This window comes from Podarcis filfolensis, assembly GCF_964270895.1.
Source record: "Podarcis filfolensis genome assembly, chromosome: 1".
Lineage (NCBI taxonomy): Eukaryota > Metazoa > Chordata > Lepidosauria > Squamata > Lacertidae > Podarcis > Podarcis filfolensis.
The window spans coordinates 7919408-7944629 of NC_139604.1; the positions used below are offsets into that span (position 1 = coordinate 7919408).

Genomic DNA, 25222 nt, shown 5'->3' on the forward strand with positions numbered 1-25222 from the left:
GGCTCCCGGTGGAGTACAGGATCAGGTTTAAGGTGCTGGTTTTAACCTTTAAAGCCCTATACGGCCTAGGACCCTCGTACCTACGGGACCGCCTCTCCTGGTATGCCCCACGGAGGACCCTACGGTCTTCAAACAAAAACATCTTGGAGGTCTCGGGCCACAGGGAGGTTAGGCTGGCCTCAACTACAGCCAGGGCTTTTTCGGCCGTGGCTCCGATCTGGTGGAACGCTCTGTCACAAGAGACTAGGGCCCTGCGGGACTTGACATCTTTCCGCAGGGCCTGCAAGACAGAGCTGTTCCACCAGGCCTTTGGCCAGGGCACAGCCTGACTCCCTCCTTCTGTAATCCTCATAGAACTCCAGCCCAATGGTTGCCATTAATTTGACTCTGAAATGATTTTATAATGAATGGTTTTAGAATGTTGTATTATTTTACTGTTGTTAGCCGCTCTGAGCCCGGCTTCGGCTGGGGAGGGCGGGATATAAATAAAAGTTTATTATTATTATTATTCTCTTCTAAATAAAAAGTGACCCTAATAATCAATCCACAGCCCTAGACAAAGAGCGCGGATTTGCATAAAGGTAGACAACACACCCCGAGGAGAACAGAATCAAATGGCTACACTAGGAGTGAGGAACCTTTGACCACCCAGAGATGGTGCTAGACTACAACTCCCACCATCCTTGACCACTGGCTCTGCTGGCTGGGGATTATGGGAGTTGTAGTCCAGCAACATCTTGACGACCACTTTCCCCCCACCCCACGGCTAGACAGCATCCCATGGATGTGATCTATTCCAGTCCTTTATCCTAAGAAAAGGATCCTTCACAAATTCAATATGTATTTGTGCAAATTCATCTGATGGTTTTCATTACTCATTGATATTTTTGGTTTCCCTTGAAATTCCTCAGCTGTTTTGGCCGAGAAGGACACATAAAAACCCTGACTTACCGGATGTAAGGTAAAGGGTAAAGGGACCCCTGACCATTAGGCCCAGTTGTGACCGACTCTGGGGTTGCGGCGCTCATCTCGCTTTATTGGCCGAGGGAGCCGGCGTACAGCTTCCAGGTCATGTGGCCTGCATGACTAAGCCGCTTTTGGCGAACCAGAGCAGCGCATGGAAACGCCGTTTACCTTCCCGCCGGAGTGGTACCTATTTATCTACTTGCACTTTGACATGCTTTCGAACTGCTAGGTTGGCAGGAGCTGGGACCCAGCAATGGCAGCTCACCCCGTCGCAGGGATTCGAACCACCGACCTTCTGATTAGCAAGTTCTAGGCTCTGTGGTTTAACCCACAGCGCCATGTACTTCACATAAAATCTCAGCCCCAACAGTACTACGAAGCCATCATTTGAGCTCTATCCCATTAAGGCACATTGAGGTGCGCTGCAGGTTAAGAATGAGGAGTCATTCAAGTCCCCATTGCTGTCAGGGTCAGCACAGCGCAAGGAATAGTTTCTCAAAATTGGGGTGCTGCTCCATTTTCCCCCGCATAATTCATTTAGGGTTATGCAGGTCTGAAATGGCCGAGGCTAAGCTATTCAACCCCCTCCACCCCCAAAAGGCATCTGATGGTGGGCAAGCTGGCCAGATACACATCCTAATTAGCAAAGGTTTTTTGCAAATGTGCTTTTTGAATGGCAGCTTCTTGCCTTGTTTTGCTGTAGCTGAGCTATCTTGAACCCTCTGGGACGTTTTGAAATGATGTGTCTCGTCTCCTGGGTATGCTCTCCTGAGAAATCTGGCATAATCACAATCAGTAACTGAACACTTTAGCAGAATCCCAAATGAATCATATGAGTTGGCTCAGCTGATCAAGATGATTATGTTCCTAACAAGCACTGACAGAAAGGGAAAAGAACTGGGAGTGGTAAGCTATCACTGAGGCTTGAATCTTATGCGTAAATGGGGTTTCATTCTTGTCTGAGATTAGTCAGCAGAGCAACACAGAGAAGAATTATGATCAGGGTTTAGTCTTCAACTTGGAACCCAACCCCATCCCAGATGTATGGATGCTAGATATAGTTACTCACTAGTGAGGAGAAAACATTCTGCATATGGCTAGAGAAGTTCTTTTTCACCATTTGTGTCATTTCAGTGACACAACACTGGAAATCAGGATCTGGGTAATAAGCTTTAGCAATCTTAAATTAAGCCATGTTTTTAGTTGTTGTTGTTGTTTTTCTTTAAAAAAAAAACCCAAGGATCTAGCCATTTGTCAATGCAAGTTTCTTCAAATTAAGGGTCCTACAAAATATCAGCACCAATTCTCTTTCCCAAAATTTGTCGTAGTGTGTGTGTGTGTGTGTGGCTTTCTTACAGCTGTTTCCAGCTTTCGCCTAGCTCTGCCAGGAGCTGATATTGGAGTAAACGTTGACCCTCTCTACATCTAAAAGTCAGACCTATTTTCTGCCATCATTTGGCTCACCAGATCTCAGAGCACATAAAAAAGGAACACTGTCAGATCTTCAAGTTTTGGCTGATCTGTAACTATGGACTATGGCAGGGGTAGGCTACCTAAGGCCCGTGGGCCGGATGCAGCCCAATTGCCTTCTGAATCCGGCCCGCGGACGGTCCAGGAATCAGCATGTTTTTACATGAGTAGAATGTGTCCTTTTATTTAAAACACATCTCTGGGTTATTTGTGGGGCATAAGAATTCATGCATATTTTTTTTCAAAATATTGTCCGGCCAACCACATGGTCTGAGGGACGGTGGACCAGCCCACGGCTGAAAAAGGTTGTTGACTCCTGGACTATGGACATGAGTAGTATAATTTACCTGGGGATGAGTGTCATACCCCAGATCACCTTCTGTGAGCAGGATGTGTGCTGTAACAAAAAACGCCTTACCCACACAAGTTGATTTTCAGTATTATGCGTGCTCCTTCCTTCTCGGATAGATTGCTCACATTGAGTAGACTATTTTTGTGAATTTATAAGAGCCATAAGTGACATACGAACCAGCCCAAGAGACAGGGTTCTGTAAGGCACCGGGAGTCTCAAACTGGGATTAGCTGTGACCAGTTTTCATTGCTACTGAGGGAGCCCATCTGATGAAGGAATTGCAGCCTAGGCAGCATTGGAAAGCCCATCAGCTAATTCAGCAACTGGTCAGGTCATCCAGTGGACCAACATAGCTCTAAAATAGGTGGTTGACCTTTTGGGGCCTGGGGGTGAAGGAATGGGTTTCCCAAACCCCAAAACTGACTGTGCAGGCAGTTTTGAAATGGGCACCAAAATCCCTATTTTTCCTTAGCTAAAATCCATTAACTTGAGCTCTGAGTCAATGTATAAACAAAAACCCGGCTGTATAAACAAGTGCTCAGAGCCCTCTCCTTTATCAGTTTGTGACGGCAAGGATGACCTTGGCTGTTCCAGTGGAGTAGGGATGACATGTCTGGGTCTACTCTGACGAATAGATCTAGTCCGGGAACAGCGCCAGAGTGTGTTCTTGGAGTTGGTGACCTCTTGCTCCAAGATAAGAGTAGGAACAGGAATACCCTTTTATGGTCAGAAGTACAGGAAGGAATACCCGTTTATGGTTAAGAATACCGGAGCAGGAACATATGTGATGTCAACCTGCACGTATAGGCTGACGTGGTTGGATTCCAGGGGAAGGAGGGAGAGGGTGCCTGGAGGATATATATACTGCATGAAATTTCTCATTTCTTTGGACTTGCTGTGGACTGACCACGCAAGTGCCTTTCTGCTGTTCCGGAGAACAGAAATAAAGAACTCTTTCTCTGAACCAACCCTCAGTGTCATTTGACTTCCTTCCTCCTGTCCGGGAGCAACGCAGACCCAATCGGCTACAGGTGCAACTCTCCAAAAGCCACATGCTGGTGGTGGATGTGGCAAACACACACTTCCTTGGGTGTGCGCGTGCACACACACACACACACACACACATTCAGACACATAATTTAACTAGGCAGGCACATGCAAACTCAGATAGTCTCTGCCAAGGGGTGGGGACTTCTGGCACACCAGGCTTTGCTATGCATGGAAAAGCCTTCCACTTACCTTGCAAAGGAACCTCTTCTCCTCTGACGCAGGGCCAATGGAGGGCACAAGCGCTTAGGAAACAGGAAGGAGTGTCACATCCGCACACTTCCGCTTCCTTCTTCATAACTTCTTGTTGTGGACTGCTGGACTGGACTGCAAGCGATGTGCAGCCAACAGCAAGCCAAGGCAAAACATGAAGCCATCTCTCACACAGTGTTCAATTAGGGCAGGTGTGGCCAACCTTTGCCCCTGCCAGCCGATGGTGCTGAACTACAACTCCCATCAGTCCCGACAAGCTTGGGCAATGGGCAGGGATGATGGGAGTTGCAGTTTGGCAACCTCTGGAGGGCCAAAGGTTTCCCTCAACTGAATTAAACAGGGGAGAGGAGAAGCGAGAAGCAACAGCAGCACTTTTCTGTTGTACCATCTAATTATACTCTAAGATTCCTGAGGAAAACTAAGGGAAGTGGGCAGGCACAGACAACGCCAGGTGGGCTGTTTCCTCCCCAAACACACACCAGCAACTTTAGATCTTCCTATACAGTAACGCGGGTGGCGCTGTGGGTTAAACCACAGAGCCTAGGGCTTGCTGATCAGAAGGTCGGCGGTTCGAATCCCCGCGACGGGGTGAGCTCCTGTTGCTCAGTCCCTGCTCCTGCCAACCTAGCAGTCCAAAAGCACCTTAAAGTGCAAGTAGATAAATAGGTACCGCTCCGGTGGGAAGGTAAATGGCGTTTCCGTGTGCTGCTCTGGTTTGCCAGAAGCGGCTTAGTCATGCTGGCCACATGACCCAGAAGCTGTACGCCGGCTCCCTCGGCCAGTAAAGTGAGATGAGCGCCGCAACCCCAGAGTCGGCCACGACTAGACCTAAAGGTCAGGGGTCCCTTTACCTTTACCCTATACAGTAAGCCCACAACTTACGTGGGGATTACGTTCCGGGGATCACGCCTAAAGCCAACATTACGTATAGTCCGTTGGGTTCAATGGTGGGCGGGATTGCCAATGTCAATTTTCCCCAGAGAGCTGGCCCCTTTTAAAGTATTTTTTTTTTTGCCATGCGCATAATTTGTGGGTTTACTGCATCCATAAAAATGTAAAGCCGCAGAACTAGATGGACCAAAGGTTTGACTCAATATAAGGCAGTGCCTAGTGATCCCCATGTGCTTCTACAGAGCCTTCGAAATTCTGCAGATCAGCTGAAGACAGGCAAGGGAAACACAACTCTAGACTGCCCTTAGCTCTGTCAACGAGCTACTCTTATGTGTAGTAATGTGGGAAGCAGCTTCCTTGTTGTTCAGGCTGCGTACTGTACACACCATGCATTTAAAGCATATTTAAAGGTAAAGGTAAAGGGGCCCCTGACCGTTAGGTCCAGTCGCGGACGACTCTGGGGTTGCGGCGCTCATCTCGCTTTATTGGCCAGGGGAGCTGGCGTACAGGGTCATGTGGCCAGCATGACTAAGCCGCTTCTGGCAAACCAGAGCAGCACACACAAACGCCGTTTACCTTCCCGCCAGAGTGGTATCTACTGATCTACTTGCACTTTGACGTGCTTTCGAACTGCTAGGTTGGCAGGAGCAGGGACCGAGCAACGGGAGCTCACCCTGTCGCAGGGATTCAAACCGCTGAACTTCGGATCAGCAAGCCCAAGAGGCTCAGGGGTTTAGACCACAGCGCCACCCGCGTCCCTTAAAGCATATTTACATCCCCCCCAAAGAATCCCGGTAATTGCATTTACCCCTCAGCACCCTTAACAAACTAGTTTCCAGTATTATCTGATGGCGTGTAAGCAGCTGCACACTCAAAATCAATTTGTGTGAAACAGCTACCCCACCGTCGACTTGAGTCATTCTCTGCATTCATAACCAAGAGCGGGTTTTGAATTTTTCAACGTCCGCTCGGCATTCGCCAGGATGACCAAAGTGTCCGGTCTTTCAAAGTATGACTATGGGTTATGTGGTGGTGGTGGTCTACTCTAGTGAGATGAAATCGGGGGCTATTTGCTTTATTCCTGGGATAAGAGCAGCATAATCTTCAGGGGGGGGGGGAGTGCAGTGGTGATATAATCCAACTCCTCCAACCCTTCCTTCACTTCAAATCAGTGGCTTAACGTATTTAGATTTAAGCCTCCAATTTCAAAGTGGAGGTGATCAAAGTGTTCTAATGTCAAGTTCTCCTGGAGAGGCGAGGGCTTCATAAGCTTCCATATTTCCCCACCTGGGTGTTGGAAATCCATAGCCTCACATTCCAGCGGTCTTTAGTCATCCTGTCTGGCCTCTTGCCTTGCATTTCTTGTTCAGTCCACAATAACTTCAGCCATCTTTGTGATGCTGCAGATTCAGTTTCCCCCCAGTCTCCAATCTTACACCTACCATTTGACCAGCTGGTCCCCCCCCTTTGATTACCCCCCTCTCTCTAACCCTGAAAGAATAGATCTAAAGACCCCCTAGACAATACACACACACACACACATATTTGGAAATACATTTTCGTTCAGACACACAGTTCTTACAATCCGATAGGAGAAGGGGGACAAAAACCAGATATATCTATAAAAAATATCATTTTATTACATTCCACACAGTACATTGTCAAGAATTTCAAAATTCCACAAGATATTTTCACACACAGGCAACTGGGTGATGTTGACAATGTCACAGCTGTTAAGGGGTGGGAGTGAAAAGTGGCAGTAAAAATCACGGGAGGGCGGCAGGGCAGTCTTTGGCGAATATCTAAAAATGGGGTCTCTCAATCGGGTTAAAACACACCCAGGCTGAGCATATTTGAACTATTGTGAAATCTGGAACACAACTGGAGGTATTTACACTTGACTGCTGTTGGGGGTGGGGAGATCAGGAAAACCAGTGGGAGGGAAAAGTTTACATTTTTCTCATTTTATTTTGTTTATTATGTTTTTATCCCACCTTTCCTTCCAAAGGAGCCCAGGGTGCCAAATTCACTTTGGAGATTTCCTATCACACGAACCAGGGATACAGAAATTAAGGTACTTACTAACATTATTTGCTTCCACACTGGAAGATGTTCTCTTGGGACCCACAAGAACGAACAAATCACATCTCAAAAGGTGGCTTCTGCTTATCTCCTGGCATAAGGTGAAGTTGTCACCTTGCTCAGAGGCAAGGTGTCTTCCCCCTCCCCCCCCCCCAAAAAATATTCTGTGATCTGGGACAGGTGATCGCTTTGCTCTCACAAATCCCTTCTTTCTAGATGCAGTTTATAAGCACACACACGCCTTTCCCCAATCCCACCCCCATATACACTCTGCACTTTAAAGAACAATTTCCCTAATAAACAGCACTGTGTGGCATTTTAAACCAGCTAAGCAAGCATCTGGACAGAGTAAATTTGCTACATGCACTTAGAGCATGCTACCTGAATAACACAGGGTGGCAGGATGTGACATAGACACCCCTAGATAAAAGTGTTCATTTTGGGGAACTGGCAAAGAATATCCACTCTCTTTCATGACCCATGCCAACCCTGTACATACATAGGGTTCAACCCACTGAGAGTTTGTCCCACATGGTTATATCAGGGACAGGTCTTAGGGTCGGTCCACACTTCCACTGTCCCGTGCCTAGAAAGAATGGGGCAATAAGAGGTGTGCATCGCCCCCAAGACACAGGGCCGAGTGGTTTCCCCCTTGCCCAGCTCCTTTCGCAGGGAAAACCACTCTCTAAATCGGAAGAAATATGTGGAAAACCTGATTGCTGTTTGCTCTGAATGAGCACAAAAGAGCAGTTTTCCCCAGCGGGGAGCAGCAGGACAAGAGGAAACCTGGATATGCCCCCAGTGATTTTAGTAGGGCTTCCATAATGGAAAGCACTCATGACTTTCACCCCCAGTATTACAACGCTGCTACTCTCGCCTGAATTCTCAGTTTTCACATGAGGGAGAAATGGCAGACAGGAACTTTAAGAAGGATATAGCAAGTAGTCATGGCTGGATTTTTTTTTAAGCAAACAAAGTGTTCAGTGGAGATGTATTTTGCCAGAAAATATGTCAGATTTAACCGTTCCAACCACCTTTGTGTGTTATCACTTGATAAATCTATATAAGGCATTTCCATTGCATTACTTCAGAGCAAAATCAATAGATAGAGGCTCCATTATACCATCTTCGTTAAAGATGCAGAGATAGTTGGGTTTTAGCAGGCCCTATTCTTGGGGCTTTGGTTGACAGATGTCATTACCAACATCTTAAGAAGCAACATGGCCACGAAAGTAAATTGTGTCAGGCAGCCATTTATGTCGACATGGAGAGAGAAAACAAGGGGGCAAAGCGTTCTTTGTGTCTTTTTTCAAAATTACCAGTAAAAACACAATGGCGGCATTTCCTTGCTCTCACAAAAAAAAAAAAAGAAAGCATCACCAAGAGTGAGGTTTACCTATAAAATAAAATAAACCTCAGATTCATGGAGCTATAGCATTTTTCAAAACCTTACATCTATTGGCATCTATGCATCTCTCTAAGGCTGGGTTTAACAGATAAACTGAACATTCATTACAAGCTTCTCTTTTTTTTAATAAGGCAACTTGAAAAATATTTGTTTTGTTGAGGGATTAATTCCACTACCAAAACGATGGCTATGTTTTTGTGATTTCTTGGGGGGGTGAAGGAACCCTATAAGACCTTGAAGTTGACCATCTCCAAGCCTTTCTCAGTTCTCCCCCGTCATACACTGTGGCGTTTTTGTTTTTGCCCTATCTTTAGGCTTGCCATTTGAAATTTTCCAGGGCGCAGCCTTTCCTCCCCCCCCCCAATCAGTATGAACCTGCTGACGTTTTCATTAAGGATATCAAATGTAAACCCAGCCAGAGCTAGATAAGGCAACAAAAAGCATCGTTCACTTCTCCTAGTAAACAAATCAGTGTATCTGTCCTCAAAAAAAGGTGTTCGGGGCCTTCCACAAGGCAGGGCATGGGGAAGAAAGCACTCCCTTATGAAGGTCGCAGCGGCACAAGCAAGTCCCAAAAGACCTTTTCGAAATAGCCATCTAGCCAATTCCCCACACACATGCACACTTACATACATAGATAGGTAAGAGATAATACAAGCACACAGAAATTTACTCTGGCATACTCCTCCTGACGCGCTACTGAGTCTTCTTGCAAGTTGTCTACCGGGGACCAAAAAAACCACACAAGTCCTTGAGAAACGAAATAAAAGGAGCATTCACTTTCAAAGAGACTGGGGTGGGGGGGAGGCAAGTCTCCTCTCGCGATCCACGATGCAGCATTACCGTTTTTTAAGAGTTTTTTTTTTTTTTTTGTCAAGAGAACCAAGGGGAGATGTCTATAGAGTTCACAGATATGCTGGGTGAGGAGGAAAAGTGCAAAATTGAGGCAACGTCTCTGAAAGTCTCTTTTTAAAAAGTTTTTTGTTTTTTTGTTTTTGTGTGTTTTCCTGGCTCCGCTCTCAGCAATGCGAACTGCGGTCTTGCTCTAGTTTTATCGTTAAGGTGGGCTCCACCGCCAGAGGGGCCCCGCTGGCATAGTGGGAGCTTTTGTAGGTGATGGAGTGATCGCTCTTCTTGGCCGCATAGCGGAAGCGGTGGTAGTGGAGCACAAGGGCCAGCACGACGGAGACCACAACCAGAACAGCACCTCCGGCGGCCATAACGTAATACCAGTAGGCTGGGATGGGCTGCACTGACACCGTGTCCACTGTGGGCTCGTTCCCTGGCAGAAGGGTGCCCCCTGGGGGAGAGACAGAAGAACGTTGCTAGGTGGCACGCATGCAGGCTCATCAAAGCATACACACACACACATATACATGCGTTTCAGAGTTCTCAGCAACTTAAATAAAGGTCTGCATGACCGAGCTTTCCCCTGGGTGGGAACGTAATTTGGGTTTTTGACAAGCAGGCAATTTAAAGCATTTCATTAATTAGGCTTGGGAGGAGGAGGAGGAGGAGGAGGGGGAAAGAGGATGTAAATGTTGTTCATAGCCATTATATTTGGAAGGAACAGCTTCCGCGCCGCCCCCCTGCCCCCCCCGCCACAGCCTTGCGCTCCCTGCCACAACCACCCACAATCAGCTCCGTCTTGTTTCAGCGTGGCACTTGTTTGTCAAGCAATGACAAAACACGTCAGGTTTTTTTTAAAACAAGTGACAAGAGTTTAATTGCCAAGTACGAAGGAGGTTGTGACAGGATCACAGAAGAGATTCTAGAGATGAAAAACACGCTTCGTTCCTATGGGGTGGGGGGGCGAGAGAAAAGCAGAAAAGGAATCTGCAGATAAGACCTTCCGGAGGTCATCGTGCTTCAGAGACCCAGAATTTTTAAGGCCATCCCCACCGCAATCCTATCTTCTATAATTCGGGCATGGCTTTCCAAATCACAGCTAACCAGGACCTCCGGGCAGAAGTAAGACGCCCTGTGTTCAGTGAAGTTTACTCCCCAGTAAGTAATGCTTATGGCAACAGTCTCACACTGCAATTTTTTTCCTTCCTACCTGTTGAATTCAATAAGATTCACTCCCAGGTGACTGTAAATAGGTTTGCAGTCTCTCTGTGTGTGTTACTAATGACAACTTCATATTTAACAACTACAGCAAGCTACAAATTCAGGTTTTACAACTCTCCTGGAATCTCTGTACAGTGGTACCTCGGGTTACATACGCTTCAGGTTACATACGCTTCGGGTTACAGACTCCACTAACCCAGAAATAGTGCTTCAGGTTAAGAACTTTGCTTCAGGATGAGAACAGAAATTGTGCTCCGGCGGCGCGGCAGCAGCAGCAGGAGGCCCCATTAGCTAAAGTGGTGCTTCAGGTTAAGAACAGTTTCAGGTTAAGAACAGACCTCCGGAACGAATTAAGTACTTAACCCGAGGTACCACTGTATTTCCAATGTTTACGTTTTTTTGACCCCATTGAAGTTGTGTCTTGAGGACCAGAAGAGATGCAAAGAGGCCAACCACATTTACTTGTTCCCATGTCTTCCCCATTCAGGTATAAAGAAGTGAATAAAAAAGCTCCCCTGCTGGATCAGGTGAAAGGCTCACCTGGTCCAGCATCCTGTTCTCTTGAGTGGCCAACCAGATGTCTATGAAAAGCAGGTAAGCAGGACCTAACAGCACCCTCTCCCCTTGCGACAGTGGAGGCAGAACACAGCCATCCTGGCTAGCAGCCGCTGATATTCTTACTCTTCATGAGTTTGTCTAATCCTCTTTCAAAGCCATCCAGTTTGGTAGCCATCTCTATGCAATTAATCCAGAATGCGGCAGCTAGACTGGTGACTGGGAGTGGCCGCCGGGAACACATAACACCGGTTCTGAGAGATCTGCATTGGCTCCCAGTACGTTTCCAAGCACAATTCAAAGTGTTGGTGCTGACCTTTAAAGCCCTAAACGGCCTCGGTCCTGTATACCTGAAGGAGCGTCTCCACCCCCACCGTTCAGCCTGGACACTGAGATCCAGCACCGAGGGCCTTCTGGCGGTTCCCTCATTGTGAGAAGTGAGGTTACAGGAAACCAGACAGAGGGCCTTCTCGGTAGTGGCGCCCACCCTGTGGGACACCCTCCCATCAGATGTGAAGGAAATAAGCAGCTATCCTATCTTTAAAAGACCTCTGAAGGCAGCCCTGTTTAGGGAAGTTTTTAATAGTTAACGCTGTGCGGTTTTTAACACTTGATTGGGAGCCGCCCAGAGTGGCTGGGGAAACTCAGCCAGATGGATGGGGTATAAATAATATATTATTATTATTACTATTATTATTACTATGATGATGATGATGATGATGATGATGCACTATGTGAAGGAGGACTTTCTTTTGCCTGCCCCAAATCTTCCAAGTTCCAGCAGCATGAGAGAGAAAATCTTCTCTATCACTCTACTCACACCATCACATCTCCTTTTCTCTAGACTAAAAAAACCCCAAATGTTGTAGCCTCTCTCCTCATAGGGTAGTTGCTCCATCCCCTTGGCCATATTGAGTTATTCAGAAAGCTGCATGCTTCAGACACTATATTTTGCATGGAATGCAAAGATGCAAGGAAAACATGCCGAGCCCCACAAGTCCCCATCCAGACCCCCTTGCCCACGGGAGCAGCAGCAGGGTGCATCTATCATGGCGGGGGAACTGTTTCTCTACCTTTGAGCATATTCATTTAAGGGTGAAGGTAAGAGTACGTTTCCTAACACAATTCAAAGTGTTGGTGCTGACCTTTAAAGCCCTAAACGGCCTCGGTCCAGTATACCTGAAGGAGCGTCTCCACCTCCATCGTTCTGCCCGGACACTGAGGTCCAGCGCTGAGGGCCTTCTGGCAGTTCCCTCACTGTGAGAAGCAAAGCTACTGGGAACCAGGCAGAGGGCCTTCTCGGTAGTGGCGCCCACCCTGTGGAATGCCCTCCCACCAGATGTCAAAGAGAAAAATAACTACCAAACTTTTAGAAGACATCTGAAGACAGCCCTGTTTAGGGAAGCTTTTAATGTTTAATAGGTTATTGTATTTTAGTGTTTTGTTGGAAGCCGCCCAGAGTGGCTGGGGAAACCCAGCCAGATGGGCGGGGTATGAAATAATAATAATAATAATAATAATAATAATAATAATAATAATAATTAGAGATATGAAGTCAAGATTATATTGCCTTGGGTCCAAAGGACCTTCCGAATCTAAGAGGACTCCACAACTGGGTCACTCTCTCTGAGCATGTGGGTCACTGGGCAGCCCACACTCACTCTCTCTAATCATGGAAGGGATGCGCAAAATTGAGCATTCCCTTCCATAGCTAGTTGCTGGGCTTCTGGAAGCAGGGCTCTTGTTTCCTCCTCAATCCAGCAACGGCAATGACGGCTGCAGGGAAACCAAATGTGCGCGCATTCTATACATGCTCTGAATTTTACGAGGGGGACAATAAAACGGGGAGGGCTGTGCATGGCTATAAACCCAGAAAAGAGAAGTTTCCCGCAAACAACCCTACTGAAACAAACTCTTAAAAAAAAAGCTGTTTCTCCTATGCACCGTTACCCGGGAGTAAGCGCCACTGAACATAGGGGAACTCGCTTCTGAGTAAGCGTGCGTTAGGATTATGTTGTACAACACCAGCAAGCTGCTTTCCGTGCAGTAAGTAATTCTTTTCGATGTGGTCTATCTGCTCAGTGGGTTGGTTTCTCGTTCAGTTGTCTGAATTGCCGGGCCCCCAAATTAAGTTTAAAACTATACTCCAGAACACGTGCTCCTCCAGAAACAGAAAAAAAAAAAATAAGCAGCCACTGAGGGATTTGTAATGGAGCAGCAAGAAAGATTCGATTTGTAGCACATACGTGAAATCCCCTTCTGGCGCACGCAAGCTAGAAGCCACCATCTAAGCCATCAGCAATGACCTCCCATCTCCACAGAGAGGCCATTTTATTGGAGAGGGTAATGGAAAGGTGACCTTTCTTCTCGCCCTCCACCAGAGACGAACCCCTCAGCGGCCAACTGGAGTGACCCAGAATGAGAACGTGCAGCAAACCTTGCTCAGAGCCTGTTCCAGACATAACTAGAGAGCCTTGAATATTAAGACCCTCTCTGGCAGGTATCAGCTTGCAGGGTCCTCTCCCCTCAAAATAAAATAAAGAAAAGTTTAGGAGAGGGAGAGGAGGTTCTGTTACTGCCTGTCTTCGTTCTTCGTCAACTGATAGGATTAAGAAGCAGAATGCTTGATGCCATTCCAGCTATTTCGGCGAAGAGGCTCTACAATCTGCCGCTTGCACTCATTCTCGCTCACTAAATGTGCTAATAAGAAGCTTGCTTTGCTTTTAAAATTGATATTGTGAGGGGTGTGGGCTTAGAATATGGAGCTGCAAACATCAAAAGCTGTCTAACTCCCAGTTCCCAAGGCAGATCACTGCATCTCAAAAAATCAATCGGCCAAATTCAGGTCACAGTCAGTGAAGGAGGGTAGACTTTGCAGAGCAAACTGCTCCAGGTGACTCCATGCCAGATGGGGGAGTGTAGACTGCGAGGGCCTCGGGGGTAAAGGGAGTGACTCCTGAGAGTACGCGTGATCCAGATTGTGCTGCCTTCCGTGGTTCTGGCTCCATCTCAGGGCCATGTGCCCTCTTGCCTCTAGAGTCATGTCACTGGAGTCTGTAGCCCCTCCTGAACCCGTGCCCTGGCAACTGCCTAAAGTCAGGGTCATGACACAACTGAGCCAAGCCGTGCTGTATAAGGGAAGGCAACAAGAAAATCTCCTGACCCTAAATATGTGAGGTAGTCCAACCACGATGGAGTGCTAAGTACATTTTACTGGTTGCAACTCCCATCCCATCAATGGGGGTTAAGATGGCGGAGGGAGCCAAATTCAGAGCCAGTCTATGCACTGGGGGTTGTAGGAGAGGGGAGAGGTAAAGGTAATGGGACCCCTAACCATTAGGTCCAGTCGTGACCGACTCTGGGGTGGCGGCACTCAACTCGCTTTATTGGCCGATGGAGCCGGTGTACATCTTCCGGGTCATGTGGCCAGCATGACTAACCCGTTTTTGGCGAACCAGAGCAGCGCACGGAAACGCCGTTTACCTTCCCGCAGGAGCGGTACCTATTTATCTACTTGCACTTTGACGTGCTTATGAACTGCTAGGTTGGCAGGAGCTGGGACCAAGCAACGGGAGCTCACCCTGTCGCAGGGATTCGAACCGCTGACCTTCTGATCAGCAAGCCCTAGGCTCTGTGGTTTAACCCACAACGCCACCCGCATTAATTCAGAGGACTTCCGATTAGCCTGATTCACACCTACCTTCTCTACATTCCTTGCTTTCTCCCCCAAATGAACATTTGGTTCATTTTCTAGTGGAAACTTCCGTCTTGTTTCAAGAAAGAAACATTAACAAAGGTGGCCATAAAACAACACTGGAGTAATAACGTTGCCTATCTCCTTAGGGAGGATGAACAAGTACAAACTGTCCGGCAAAGTGACAAATGATGTAAATATCTCCAGTTGATCTCCCTGCTGTGCCACCCAGGCAGCCCAGGAATGAAAAACACAAATGGCAGTTTAATCACCAACCTCTTGTAGCCAAGTCACTGGCACTTCAAGGTCTGAATTCTCAGAGAGAGCAATGCAACCCTATGCCGAGGGGGAGGTGGAAGGGGCCCTGCGGGTCCTTACTGGCTCAAGGATGACCTTTCTTCCTTCTATTCTACCGTTAAATGATTAAACCTTGCTGGAAAAGGATGCTCTTTCCCTTTCTCTTGCCTTCAGTGTGGGTAGAAGTCAGAGGAAGAGAAACAGGACTGAATTATATTCAGGTCCACGGAAAACATGTGCATAAGGTAAAGGGACCCCTGACCATTAGGTCCAGTCGTGGCCGACTCTGGGGTTGCGGCGCTCATCTCGCTTTATTGGCCGAGGGAGCCGGCGTACAGCTTCCGGGTCATGTGGCCAGCATGACTAAGCAGCTTCTGGCGAACCAGAGCAGCGCATGGAAACGCCGTTTACTTTCCTGCTGGAGTGGTACCTATTTATCTACTTGCATTGGCATGCTTTCGAACTGCTAGGTTGGCAGGAGCAGGGACCGAGCAACGGGAGCTCACCCCGTCACGGGGATTCGAACCGCCGACCTTCTGATCGGCAAGTCCTAGGCTCAGTGGTTTAACCCACAGCAAGTCATGACTAAACTATATTCAGGTCCGCGGAAAACATGTGCATATCTAGACTCAATTAGCTGGAAAAATCAAGTTCAAGTGGGTCTTGAGTTTGGGGAAACCTCCACTGGGGGGTGGGGCGAGGTATTCTAGACCTGTACAAAAAACGGGATATTTTAATGTTTCACGGGATCTCCGGACAGAATGGAAGCAAGGAGACTTGAGTTCCTTATGGGGTGGAAAAGAATCCATACTTTTTCTCGCATAGTGGACCAGGGATCAGTATATGTGCAACATTGCTTTCTGGGGAATGAAGTCTATAAATAAAAATGCATTTCCAGGGCATCACCTGGGTCACAGGCTAAAGTTTTTATTTCATAAATGCACCCGTTTCCTTGCTTAACAGACTTTCCAAGCTTCTTTCAGCTTCCCTGGGCCCTGATACTGTGATCCTACCCTCCAAGACAACCATCTCAAAAGGGATGTATCATCCTAGAATTTTGGTGGTACTGATCACACTACAACCCCGCCTTCCCCATCATTAAATCATGCTTCTGATGAATCAGCTGCAGCCAATGATGGACCCTAATATTCTGTGTCTAGCTGCTAAAGTTGTTTAGGGTGGCTTCAGGTGTGCCTGTGACTTCCTTTCTCTCTGTCCCTCTTTCTTTTCAGCATGCAGTCGGGTGCAAGTACATATACCCTATTTTTTGCTCTATAAGACTCACTTTTTCCTTCCTAAAAAGTAAGGGGAAATGTGTGTGCGTCTTATGGAGCGAATGCAGGCTGCACGGCTATCCCAGAAGCCAGAACAGCATGAGGGATTGCTGCTTTCACTGCGCAGCGATCCTTCTTGAGGTTCTGGCTTCTGGGATTCAGAATATTTTTTTTCTTGTTTTCCTCCTCCAAAAACTAGGTGCGTCTTGTGGTCTGGTGTGTCCTATAGAGCGAAAAATACGGTACATAGTCATCTCTTGTAACATATAAACGGATGCCACAGGGTATATACATGTAGATATGGTACATGAGACCCCAATGTGCCCTAATTCTTTTTCCTCTCATCATCTTCTATAGCGTGATAAAGCCAGTTTGGGGCCAACAGACTTTGTCACACTATCCTACTGCTAAAAATAGTTGCCCATTTCCTTCCGACCTAACACTCCAGATTCCATCACCTTTAGGATACATGTACCCAGACCTGCCTTAAACCAACGGTCCGTCCTGCTTTGTGCTACCAACTCCGGGTGGCAGCAGCTTGCAAGGAGCTTCGGCTGCTCTGCCGCTCGGAGTCCCTTTGGGAGAAGCCGCATGTCAGAATCAATGCTGAAAATGGCCAACCTATGTCACGTTCTCCCTCGTCCACGACCCTCCCCGCTCCCCCACATCCTGATGATCAATATGTTAAGCATTTCCCTCCCCTGATCAGAAATAGCCAACTATGTGAGCAGGGGAATGCTCAGTAGAAGGGTCTCAAGTAGCAGGGCTAGGAAACATAACAGGTGAAGTGCTTTAACAAGCGGTCAGGGGAGATGGATTGCTGGCCTGGGCTCAGCTACGGCTCCTTGTGTACGTTTCCTAAAGGTAACAGGCCCTTCTCTTACAGGCTGAAACCAAAGTAACAGAACAACAACAACAACAAGGGGTTGATCTTTTAACATCCCTAGTGTTGAGTGGGAAAAAATATTGGCAACTGTTTTAAGTACAGTGGTACCTTGGTTTAAGAACAGCTTAGTTTATGAACAACTTGGATTAAGAATGATGCAAACCCAGTAGTAGGTGTTTTGGTTTGTGAACTTTGCCTTGGAAGCAGAACATGTTCCGCTTCCTGTTGAGTGTGTTCCATTTGTAAATTGAGTCCCCTGCTTCTATGGGAAAGCACACCTTGGTTTAAGAACGCTTTGGTTTAAGAATGGACTTCTGGAATGGATTAAGCTTATAAACCAAGGTACCTCTGTAGTTGGATAGGGGTGGGTTGTTGTTTTTTGTTTTGGTAATATATAGTTCTGCCCTTAGGGCCACTTTATAACTTATGCTTTATAGGGGTACACCTATTTAGGCAAACATCAAAACATGCAAAGACCAAAAAATGATAAACAGGTACAGTCATAACTTGGATCCCGAACACCTTGGAACTTGGGACATTTTGGCTCCCGAACGCCGCAAACCCGGAAGTGATTGTTCCGGTTCGCAAACTTTCTTTTGGAACCCGAACGTCCGACGGGGCTTCCGCAAGATTCTGATTGGCTGCAGGAGCTTCCTGCAGCCAGTCAGAAGCTGCGCTTTGGTTTCCGAACGTTTTGGAAGTCAAACGGACTTCCGGAATGGATTCCGTTCGACTTCCAAGGTACGGCTGTATTTGAAAACAACTGTAGATTTCTGTTGGGGGAATGCTTGGTGGAAAACCCAGTTTCGCTGTCAAAACTAAGCCACATTGTTCTGTGGTTTCCCCAACCCTTTAGAGTACATTTGGGGACAACACAGAGGGAGGGGGGAATCCCCTTCTCCTAGTGCCTATCCAAAAAGTTTATTGAGCTGAAAATCCCTGGCTGCTGGTGCCTTGAGTATTCCCCCAACCAGCCTCAAATATCCCAGTGAATAGCTGGCACCTAGAGCTTCTTCCATTTGTTTCTACTCAGCAGTGCATGTGAGATCCTGCTTCAACTAGGCTGGAAAGGACACGCAGTGAAGGTCTGGGAGGAGAGAACTCTTGAGGTGTGGGGAGGGACCACAGCTACTTCGTCTCCCAATTCCCTGGCAAACTTCCAAAGCGCAAGAGGAAATCTCTGGGCTGCAACCTGGCAGTCCTGCTTAGTCCCATCAAAACGTTTACACGATCTTTTCTGACACAAAAATGGCCTGTGAAAGTCATCCCACGTCCTTCAGTTGCAACCTGCACAGGGGCCTGCGAATCGCTCAGAGCTGTGCTGAGGTGGAATACAGCTGTGCCTGGGCTTCTGTCAGGTTAGGGTGCCTCATATATGAAAACACAGCAGAATGAAAGCACATCCAAGCCGTCTCATAAAATCCACCCCTCAGGCCATACAATCTCATATGTTCAACTAAATTACTTTTAGGCTGGTGTTTCTAAACTCTGCTTCCAGTAAACATGGGGCTTTGCTTTTGTTTTCATTTTCAAGGGTAACTAGCAATTTACATTTGCCTTACTTTTTGTGAAGAAGGTAAGGAGCGTTCAACGAAGCATTTGTTTATACAAGGCTGGCTGGCATTCAGAGTTCTCACTGTGAGGATAAATCTGTGTGTACCAATTCAGGGTTCATCCACACTTCCACTTGACCCATGCTCTCTAGGTTTGAGCAATTTTCTGTTTGCCCAGGCACTATCCCCAGAAAACCCCACTCTTCAAGCACCAAATCAGAGCAAATATCAATCCACCAAAAACCCAATTGATGTTTGATCCAAATCAGCAGTAAAGGTTGGGTTTTCCCAGGGGAAAGCCACAGGGCAAGCCGAAGTCCGGATGAGTCCTCAGGCTGCATGACTGACTATTCCCCCATATGAAAAGAATCTCTGCACATAGGAAACTAGCACATCAAGGAGAAGGCTAGATTAGAACACTTCTACTAGGCATAAAAAGGTAAAGGTAAAGGGACCCCTGACCATTAGGTCCAGTCATCTCGCTTTACTGGTCGAGGGAGCCAGCGTACAGCTTCCGGGTCATGTAGCCAGCATGACTAAGCCGCTTCTGGCGAACCAGAGCAGCGCATGGAAATGCCGTTTACCTTCCCGCCGGAGTGGTACCTATTTATCTACTTGCACTTTGACGTGCTTTCGAACTGCTAGGTTGGCAGGAGCAGGGACCCAGCAATGGGAGCTCACCCCGTCGCGGGGATTCGAACTGCCGACCTTGTGATCAGCAAGTCCTAGACTCTGTGGTTTAACCCACAGCGCCACCCGCATCTAGATGTCTGGTTTTGTTTGTCATGTATAAGGATTCCCACCCCGCCACAGAAGAACATTTCTGCTTGTGAAACATCACCTGAAAGGGCATAGCTGAGACAGTAGTCAACCAGCGAGATCTAGGCCAGAATCATAGCTGGGTGTTTCTGCAATCGCAGATTAAAATGTGGATCCCAAATTCTCCATCAGAACACGGCTGTCCTCCTGTCTTTTGAAAATGTGACAGAATTGGACCTCAGACCGCCATTTCTGTCTCCTCCAACTGGAGTGAGAAGGGAGCATGCCTCAAGTAATATCCTATGGTTTATTAATAGCTCTGAACAAATATGCCCAGGACCTGAGCAAGCAATGCCCTCAAAGAGGTGCCCTGCTGAGAGCCCAGCATGCTTTGCTTCATCCTGAGCACACTTTGAATGAAGATGGATTCACTGGTGTGTTCACGGCCTGACTGCTGTACCAGGGAACCTCCGCTCTGACTTCTCGCATTAAAACCAAACAAAATGCCAGAACCCTTACAAATAAAATATTTGGCTTTTAAAAGCCGAGCTGCCATTCATATGTAACAGGGCTGCAATTCAATCTCTGGTCCATCTCTGCCTCCTCCCACTCCGACTGATAAAGGGCAGTATATAAATTGAAATAATAATAGTAATATGCTAACACAAAGGCAGTGGAAGGACAGAAAGAGATTCCGAGCCTAGCACAAGTACAGCAAGCATAGAAGGACCTGAGATCATAGGTGGTGGACAAATACAGCGGGATTTGGCCAATCGTATTATGCAGATGATCACCTTGCCAACAAAGGTCCATATAGTTAAAGCTATGGTTTTCCCAGTAGTGATGAATGGAAGTGAGAGCTGGACCATAAAGAAGGCTGATCGCCCAAGAATTGATGCTTTTGAATTATGGTGCTGGAGGAGACTCTTGAGAGTCCCATGGACTGCAAGAAGATCAAACCTCTCCATTCTGAAGCAAATCAGCCCTGAGTGCTCACTGGAAGGACAGATCCTGAAGCTGAGGCTCCAATACTTTGGCCAACTCATGAGAAGAGAAGACTCCCTGGAAAAGACCCTGATGTTGGGAAAGATGGAGGGCATAAGGAGAAGGGGACGACAGAGGACGAGATGGTTGGACAGTGTTCTCGAAGCTACCAGCATGAGTTTGACCAAACTGAGGGAGGCAGTGGAAGACAGGAGTGCCTGGCGTGCTCTGGTCCATGGGGTCACGAAGAGTCGGACACGACTAAACGACTAAACAACAACAACAAATTATGCAGATGATGACTCCAGTTACTATATGGAAGCCAAGTTTAACTATCTGCCATTCATGAATGAAGGCTTAAGGGAATTCCTGTTAAGGCTACAGATTTGCTTGCAACGCCCATGTAACTTCTTTGTAATTTTAAGAACAGAAGAAGAGCCTGTTGGATCAGCATTCTGTTCTCACCGTGACCAACCCGAAGCCCATGGGAATCCCAAAAGCAGGGCCAGAGCACAAGAGTGTCAGCATCACGTCAACAGTGGCAAAAACTTCGGGCTGAACTATTGGGTCTGCTTCCTATTAGGAAAATAATAAATGAGCCAGCAAAATCTAAGTATAAAAATAATCATGACTAGGTTGCTAAGGAACTTGAAGCATTAACTTTCAGATCAAAGCAGAGGTTTATGGATGTCTGTGCCCCTTTCACCCTTGGCCATAACAGATGCACTGCCTCTCCGTGTTCAATGCCAGACGACTTTACAAACTACTTTTCAAAGAGAAAACACCTTCTCCCACCCACTGAGAAGGCATCTCTTCTGGAAGTCAAAGCCAGCCGCTTTGGCGATGCGTCAGCAATGGCTTGAGAGATTGCTCCAGGAAGAGCAGTCTATCCAATGATAAATAAAAAGGAAATGATTTAATAGAAGCAGAAAGCCCTTGGAGGCGGACGCTCCCTGCCTTTTTGCCGCGCCGGGGTTTTCACCATCCCACAAGTGAAAAGAGCGTTACACAATGAAACGAAATGAAAAATCTCTGGAGCCGCCATGCTCCTTTCCCCACACCACAGCATCTCCACTGACTCAGAAACAAGTTTAATGAAGAGGACGGTCTCTCCGAATCCCTCTCTCCTTTTGTTTCCCGCTGAAGGTTTTATCAACTCCAGGCATCCCATTTTCTTTTCTCCAGGCCAGAATTAAGCTATTAAATGCACAATTTCACCCTGCTTCTCTCTTACTAAATGTCAGCCTTCAAACTCAGGGTGACAGTTGCTCCTGTGATCCAGTCCCCTCCCCATCCTGCTGCTGCGGTCCCTAAAAGCCCCACCGCAGCCCCTGCCTTGCCACTTTTTGGCTGGAATGCAAAACCTCTCTGTGCTAAATATTAATCATTGCCACCTCATTGCACTTCTAATTCGCCGCTGATTTGGGGGTTAAGCCTCCCTGCGGTTGCCGTTCATTCCCCCAGCCCCACATCTTAAAGCTTCATTGCTCTTCCCGAGGTGCTGCAGAGGCACAGGGGTTTATCTGTAGCCACATTTATCCCTGTTACCACTTGGCCTCCATTTTATTACATCTGGGCGAAGCTGCTGCGTTAAGACCACGATCTAAAGCTTTCAGGTGTCCTTTTAAAGTTGGTTTGTGAAAGGCTTTTGACCGGGCTGCAGGGGGCACACCTGGAAGATCCAGGGATCTGTTGCAACACTTCTGATCTAGGCAGACAAGAAGTGGGGGGTGCGTCACTACTAGGCAGGCAAGAAGTGGGGGGCTGCCCTTGAGACTGACCCAGAAACTCCAGCGGGTGCAGAATGCTGCAGCGAGACTCCTTACGGGGTCCTCGCTGCGAGATCACATTCACCCGGTGCTATACCAGCTGCACTGGCTCCCGATGGGGTACAGGATCAGGTTTAAGGTGCTGGTTTTAACCTTTAAAGCCCTATACGGCCTAGGACCCTCGTACCTACGGGACCGCCTCTCCTGGTTTGTCCCACGGAGGACCTTACGGTCTTCAAACAAAAACATCTTGGAGGTCCCGGGCCACAGAGAGGTTAGGCTGGCCTCAACCAGAGCCAGGGCTTTTTCGGCTGTGGCCCCGATCTGGTGGAATGCGCTGTCACAAGAGACTAGGGCCCTGCGGGACTTGACATCTTTCCGCAGGGCCTGCAAGACAGAGCTGTTCCACCAGGCCTTTGGTCAGGGCGCAGCCTGACTCCCTCCTTTGTCAATCTTCACAGAACTCTAGCCCAATGGTTGCCATCAATTTGATTTGAATTCATTTTATAATGAAATGATTTTTGAATGTTGTATTATTTTATTGTCGTTAGCCGCCCTGAGCCCGGCTTCGGCTGGGGAGGGCGGGATATAAATATTATTATTATTATTATTATTATTATTATTATTATTATTATTATTATTATTTCACCTCTCTAGTCTGTGTCAGCTGGAGATAAAGGCAACTCCAGTGCAGGACAGCTCTCAGGCTGTGCAGTCTGCAAACACTGACACCTCTCACAGGGTGGCCTTTGCCATTAACATCCGGGTGACAAGCAGAAATACTGTATCTGGAAGTAGATACAGCGAAGAAGAAATGCACCAGTTGAACTTCAGCCTGCCACACTGCAGTTAAAGGCTTAAGAGCAGCACTTTTTTGAAAAACAAAACTAAAAAATGTGCATCAAGGTTCACATAGTGAGCAGCAAAGGATATTGACCCAGGTGAAAGAAAGGGCACCTGAATTTCTTCCAGTTCCCCCTGGGAGCCAAAATGCAGAGTTTGCACTAAAGAGAAGCACAACTTATGCATCAGTTAAATACACCTCTTTGCATTTCATTTGGGGGCTAAGCACCTACAACTGACGTGAAAACTTGGAACAGGTTTTTGTTTGGGGAAATCTTCCGCGAGCTTTCGGACAACTTAGACGGATTCAATAAAAGCGGGAGAAAAACTATTCTGTGTTTTATGGGGCAAATAACGGCCAAGCTACTATTAGCCCCCTTGTCTGCAGACCGTATCTAGTCTAGTGCCACCTGCTGGTGTTAAGGGATGATGCAAATGTAAACATCTTGCATGGCAGCAGGTCTTGTGTTAGTTTTTCTGTTTCTTTCTTTTGCACACACACGCACATTAATTTTTTAAAACTAAAATAAAAAAATCATGCAGCAAGAAAGAAACTGCTAAAAGAAATGCAGTTTTACCTGAAATTTCAAATGTGTGTTCTCCAGGGAAAGCTGCGATGGGTTCTGTAAAGAAACAGGAGAGTTGAACTTTAGTCTGATCTCCAAGACAACAGATGAGAGATTCCCCAAGACGGCCTTAGCGACATGTGATCCTTGCAACAATGCAGAGAGCTCAGACCCACAAGAGCCTCTTTGTGTAGCTTCCCCCAAATTGCCGTTTTAACTGATTATCCCCCCCTGAACTTAAGAACTCTGCTGGAAGTCATATCTCTAACAAAGCAATCCTATGTGTGTTGACTTGGAAGTAAGTCACACTGGGTGCAATGGACCTTACCCCTAAGAGTAAGTGTCTTCAGGATTATAGCCTGACTTAACATTTTCCTTCTAAAGCAGGGGTAGGCAACCTAAGGCCCGGGGTCTGGATGCGGTCCAATCGCCTTCTAAATCTGGCCCGCAGATGGTCCGGGAATCAGCGTGTTTTTACATGAGGAGAATGTGTCCTTTTATTTAAAATGCATCTCTGGGTTGTTTATGGGGCCTGCCTGGTGTTTTTACATGAGTAGAAGGTGTGCTTTTATTTAAAATGCATCTCTGGGTTATTTGTGGGGCATAGGAATTCGTTCATTATTATTATTTTTTTCCAAAATATAGTCTGGCCCCCCACAAGGTCTGAGGGACGGTGAACCGGCCCATGGCTGAAAAAGGTTGCTGACCCCTGTTCTAGAGACATCACGAGATCAAAGTGTCCAAGCATTCATTCCCTACGTACAACAGAGAACACATATCCCCTTCTGGAGTCAAGCTGAGAGATGTTTGGAAAGAGATTTTTATGTATAATATTAGCAGCTTCCGCAGATGCATGAGCCCGTAGGTGGCATGAATTCTCCCCTCCTTTTGCCCTGAATTTCACATGGTCTGTGGTGCCTGACGCTACATGTTTCATAGTCAAATAGGAGAGTGTTCATCCCAGCGTCTGACTAAGCGCCAAGCAACATTGCTATGTTACTCATGCTTTTAAGAAAGTATGCTTGCTGGCCAATTTCATTTTAGAGAAAAAATCAGGTACACAGCGCTGGTCTGCAATGTACGTCCGCTGCCGAAAACCCTCTCCTACCTCCACACTGCTTTGATCCTGCAGATGCTGTTGGCTGCAAATAACAGGCCTAGGGACAAAAAGGAGCAGCATTTTTCAGCAGGAAATTGGCCCAGATCAGGAGTGTGTTCCAGAACATGATTCCGCAGCTGCTTTTTTCCTCTCCCCAGATTAAGCTGGCCAGTTTAAACGTACTTTTTCCAAAAGTGTGAATAGCATACCATGCTATCCGACCACAAGATTGGCTGGTTTGGGATGCATTAGACCATTGGAAGGGGAACTGAGCTCAAAAGAACAGTCTTCCAAATGGGAGGATATCAAGCCCCAGTATACCTGAGGGAGCGTCCCATTGTTCAGCCCAGACACTGAGGTCCAGCTCCGAGGGCCTTCTGGCAGTTCCCTCACTGCGAGAAGTGAGGTTACAGGGAAACAGGCAGAGGGCCTTCTCGGTGGTGG

At 47.2% G+C, this 25222-nt stretch overlaps 1 protein-coding gene across 2 annotated transcripts in view; it reads right to left on the reverse strand.

The window, feature by feature from the left end:
* NRP2 (neuropilin 2) overlaps window positions 1-25222 on the reverse strand; it is a 233396-nt gene that overhangs the window by 28149 nt on the left and 180025 nt on the right. The window contains exons 15-16 of one of the 2 annotated variants that reach the window (XM_083628027.1): window positions 23692-23736; window positions 6556-9729 (exon numbers count right to left, since the gene is read on the reverse strand). In XM_083628027.1, coding sequence (XP_083484153.1) covers window positions 9449-9729; window positions 23692-23736 — 326 coding nt within the window. In that variant the 3' untranslated portion in view covers window positions 6556-9448. Of the gene's footprint in view, window positions 1-6555; window positions 9730-23691; window positions 23737-25222 lie in introns of those variants that run through there. The other variant, XM_083628026.1, reaches the window with a different exon arrangement.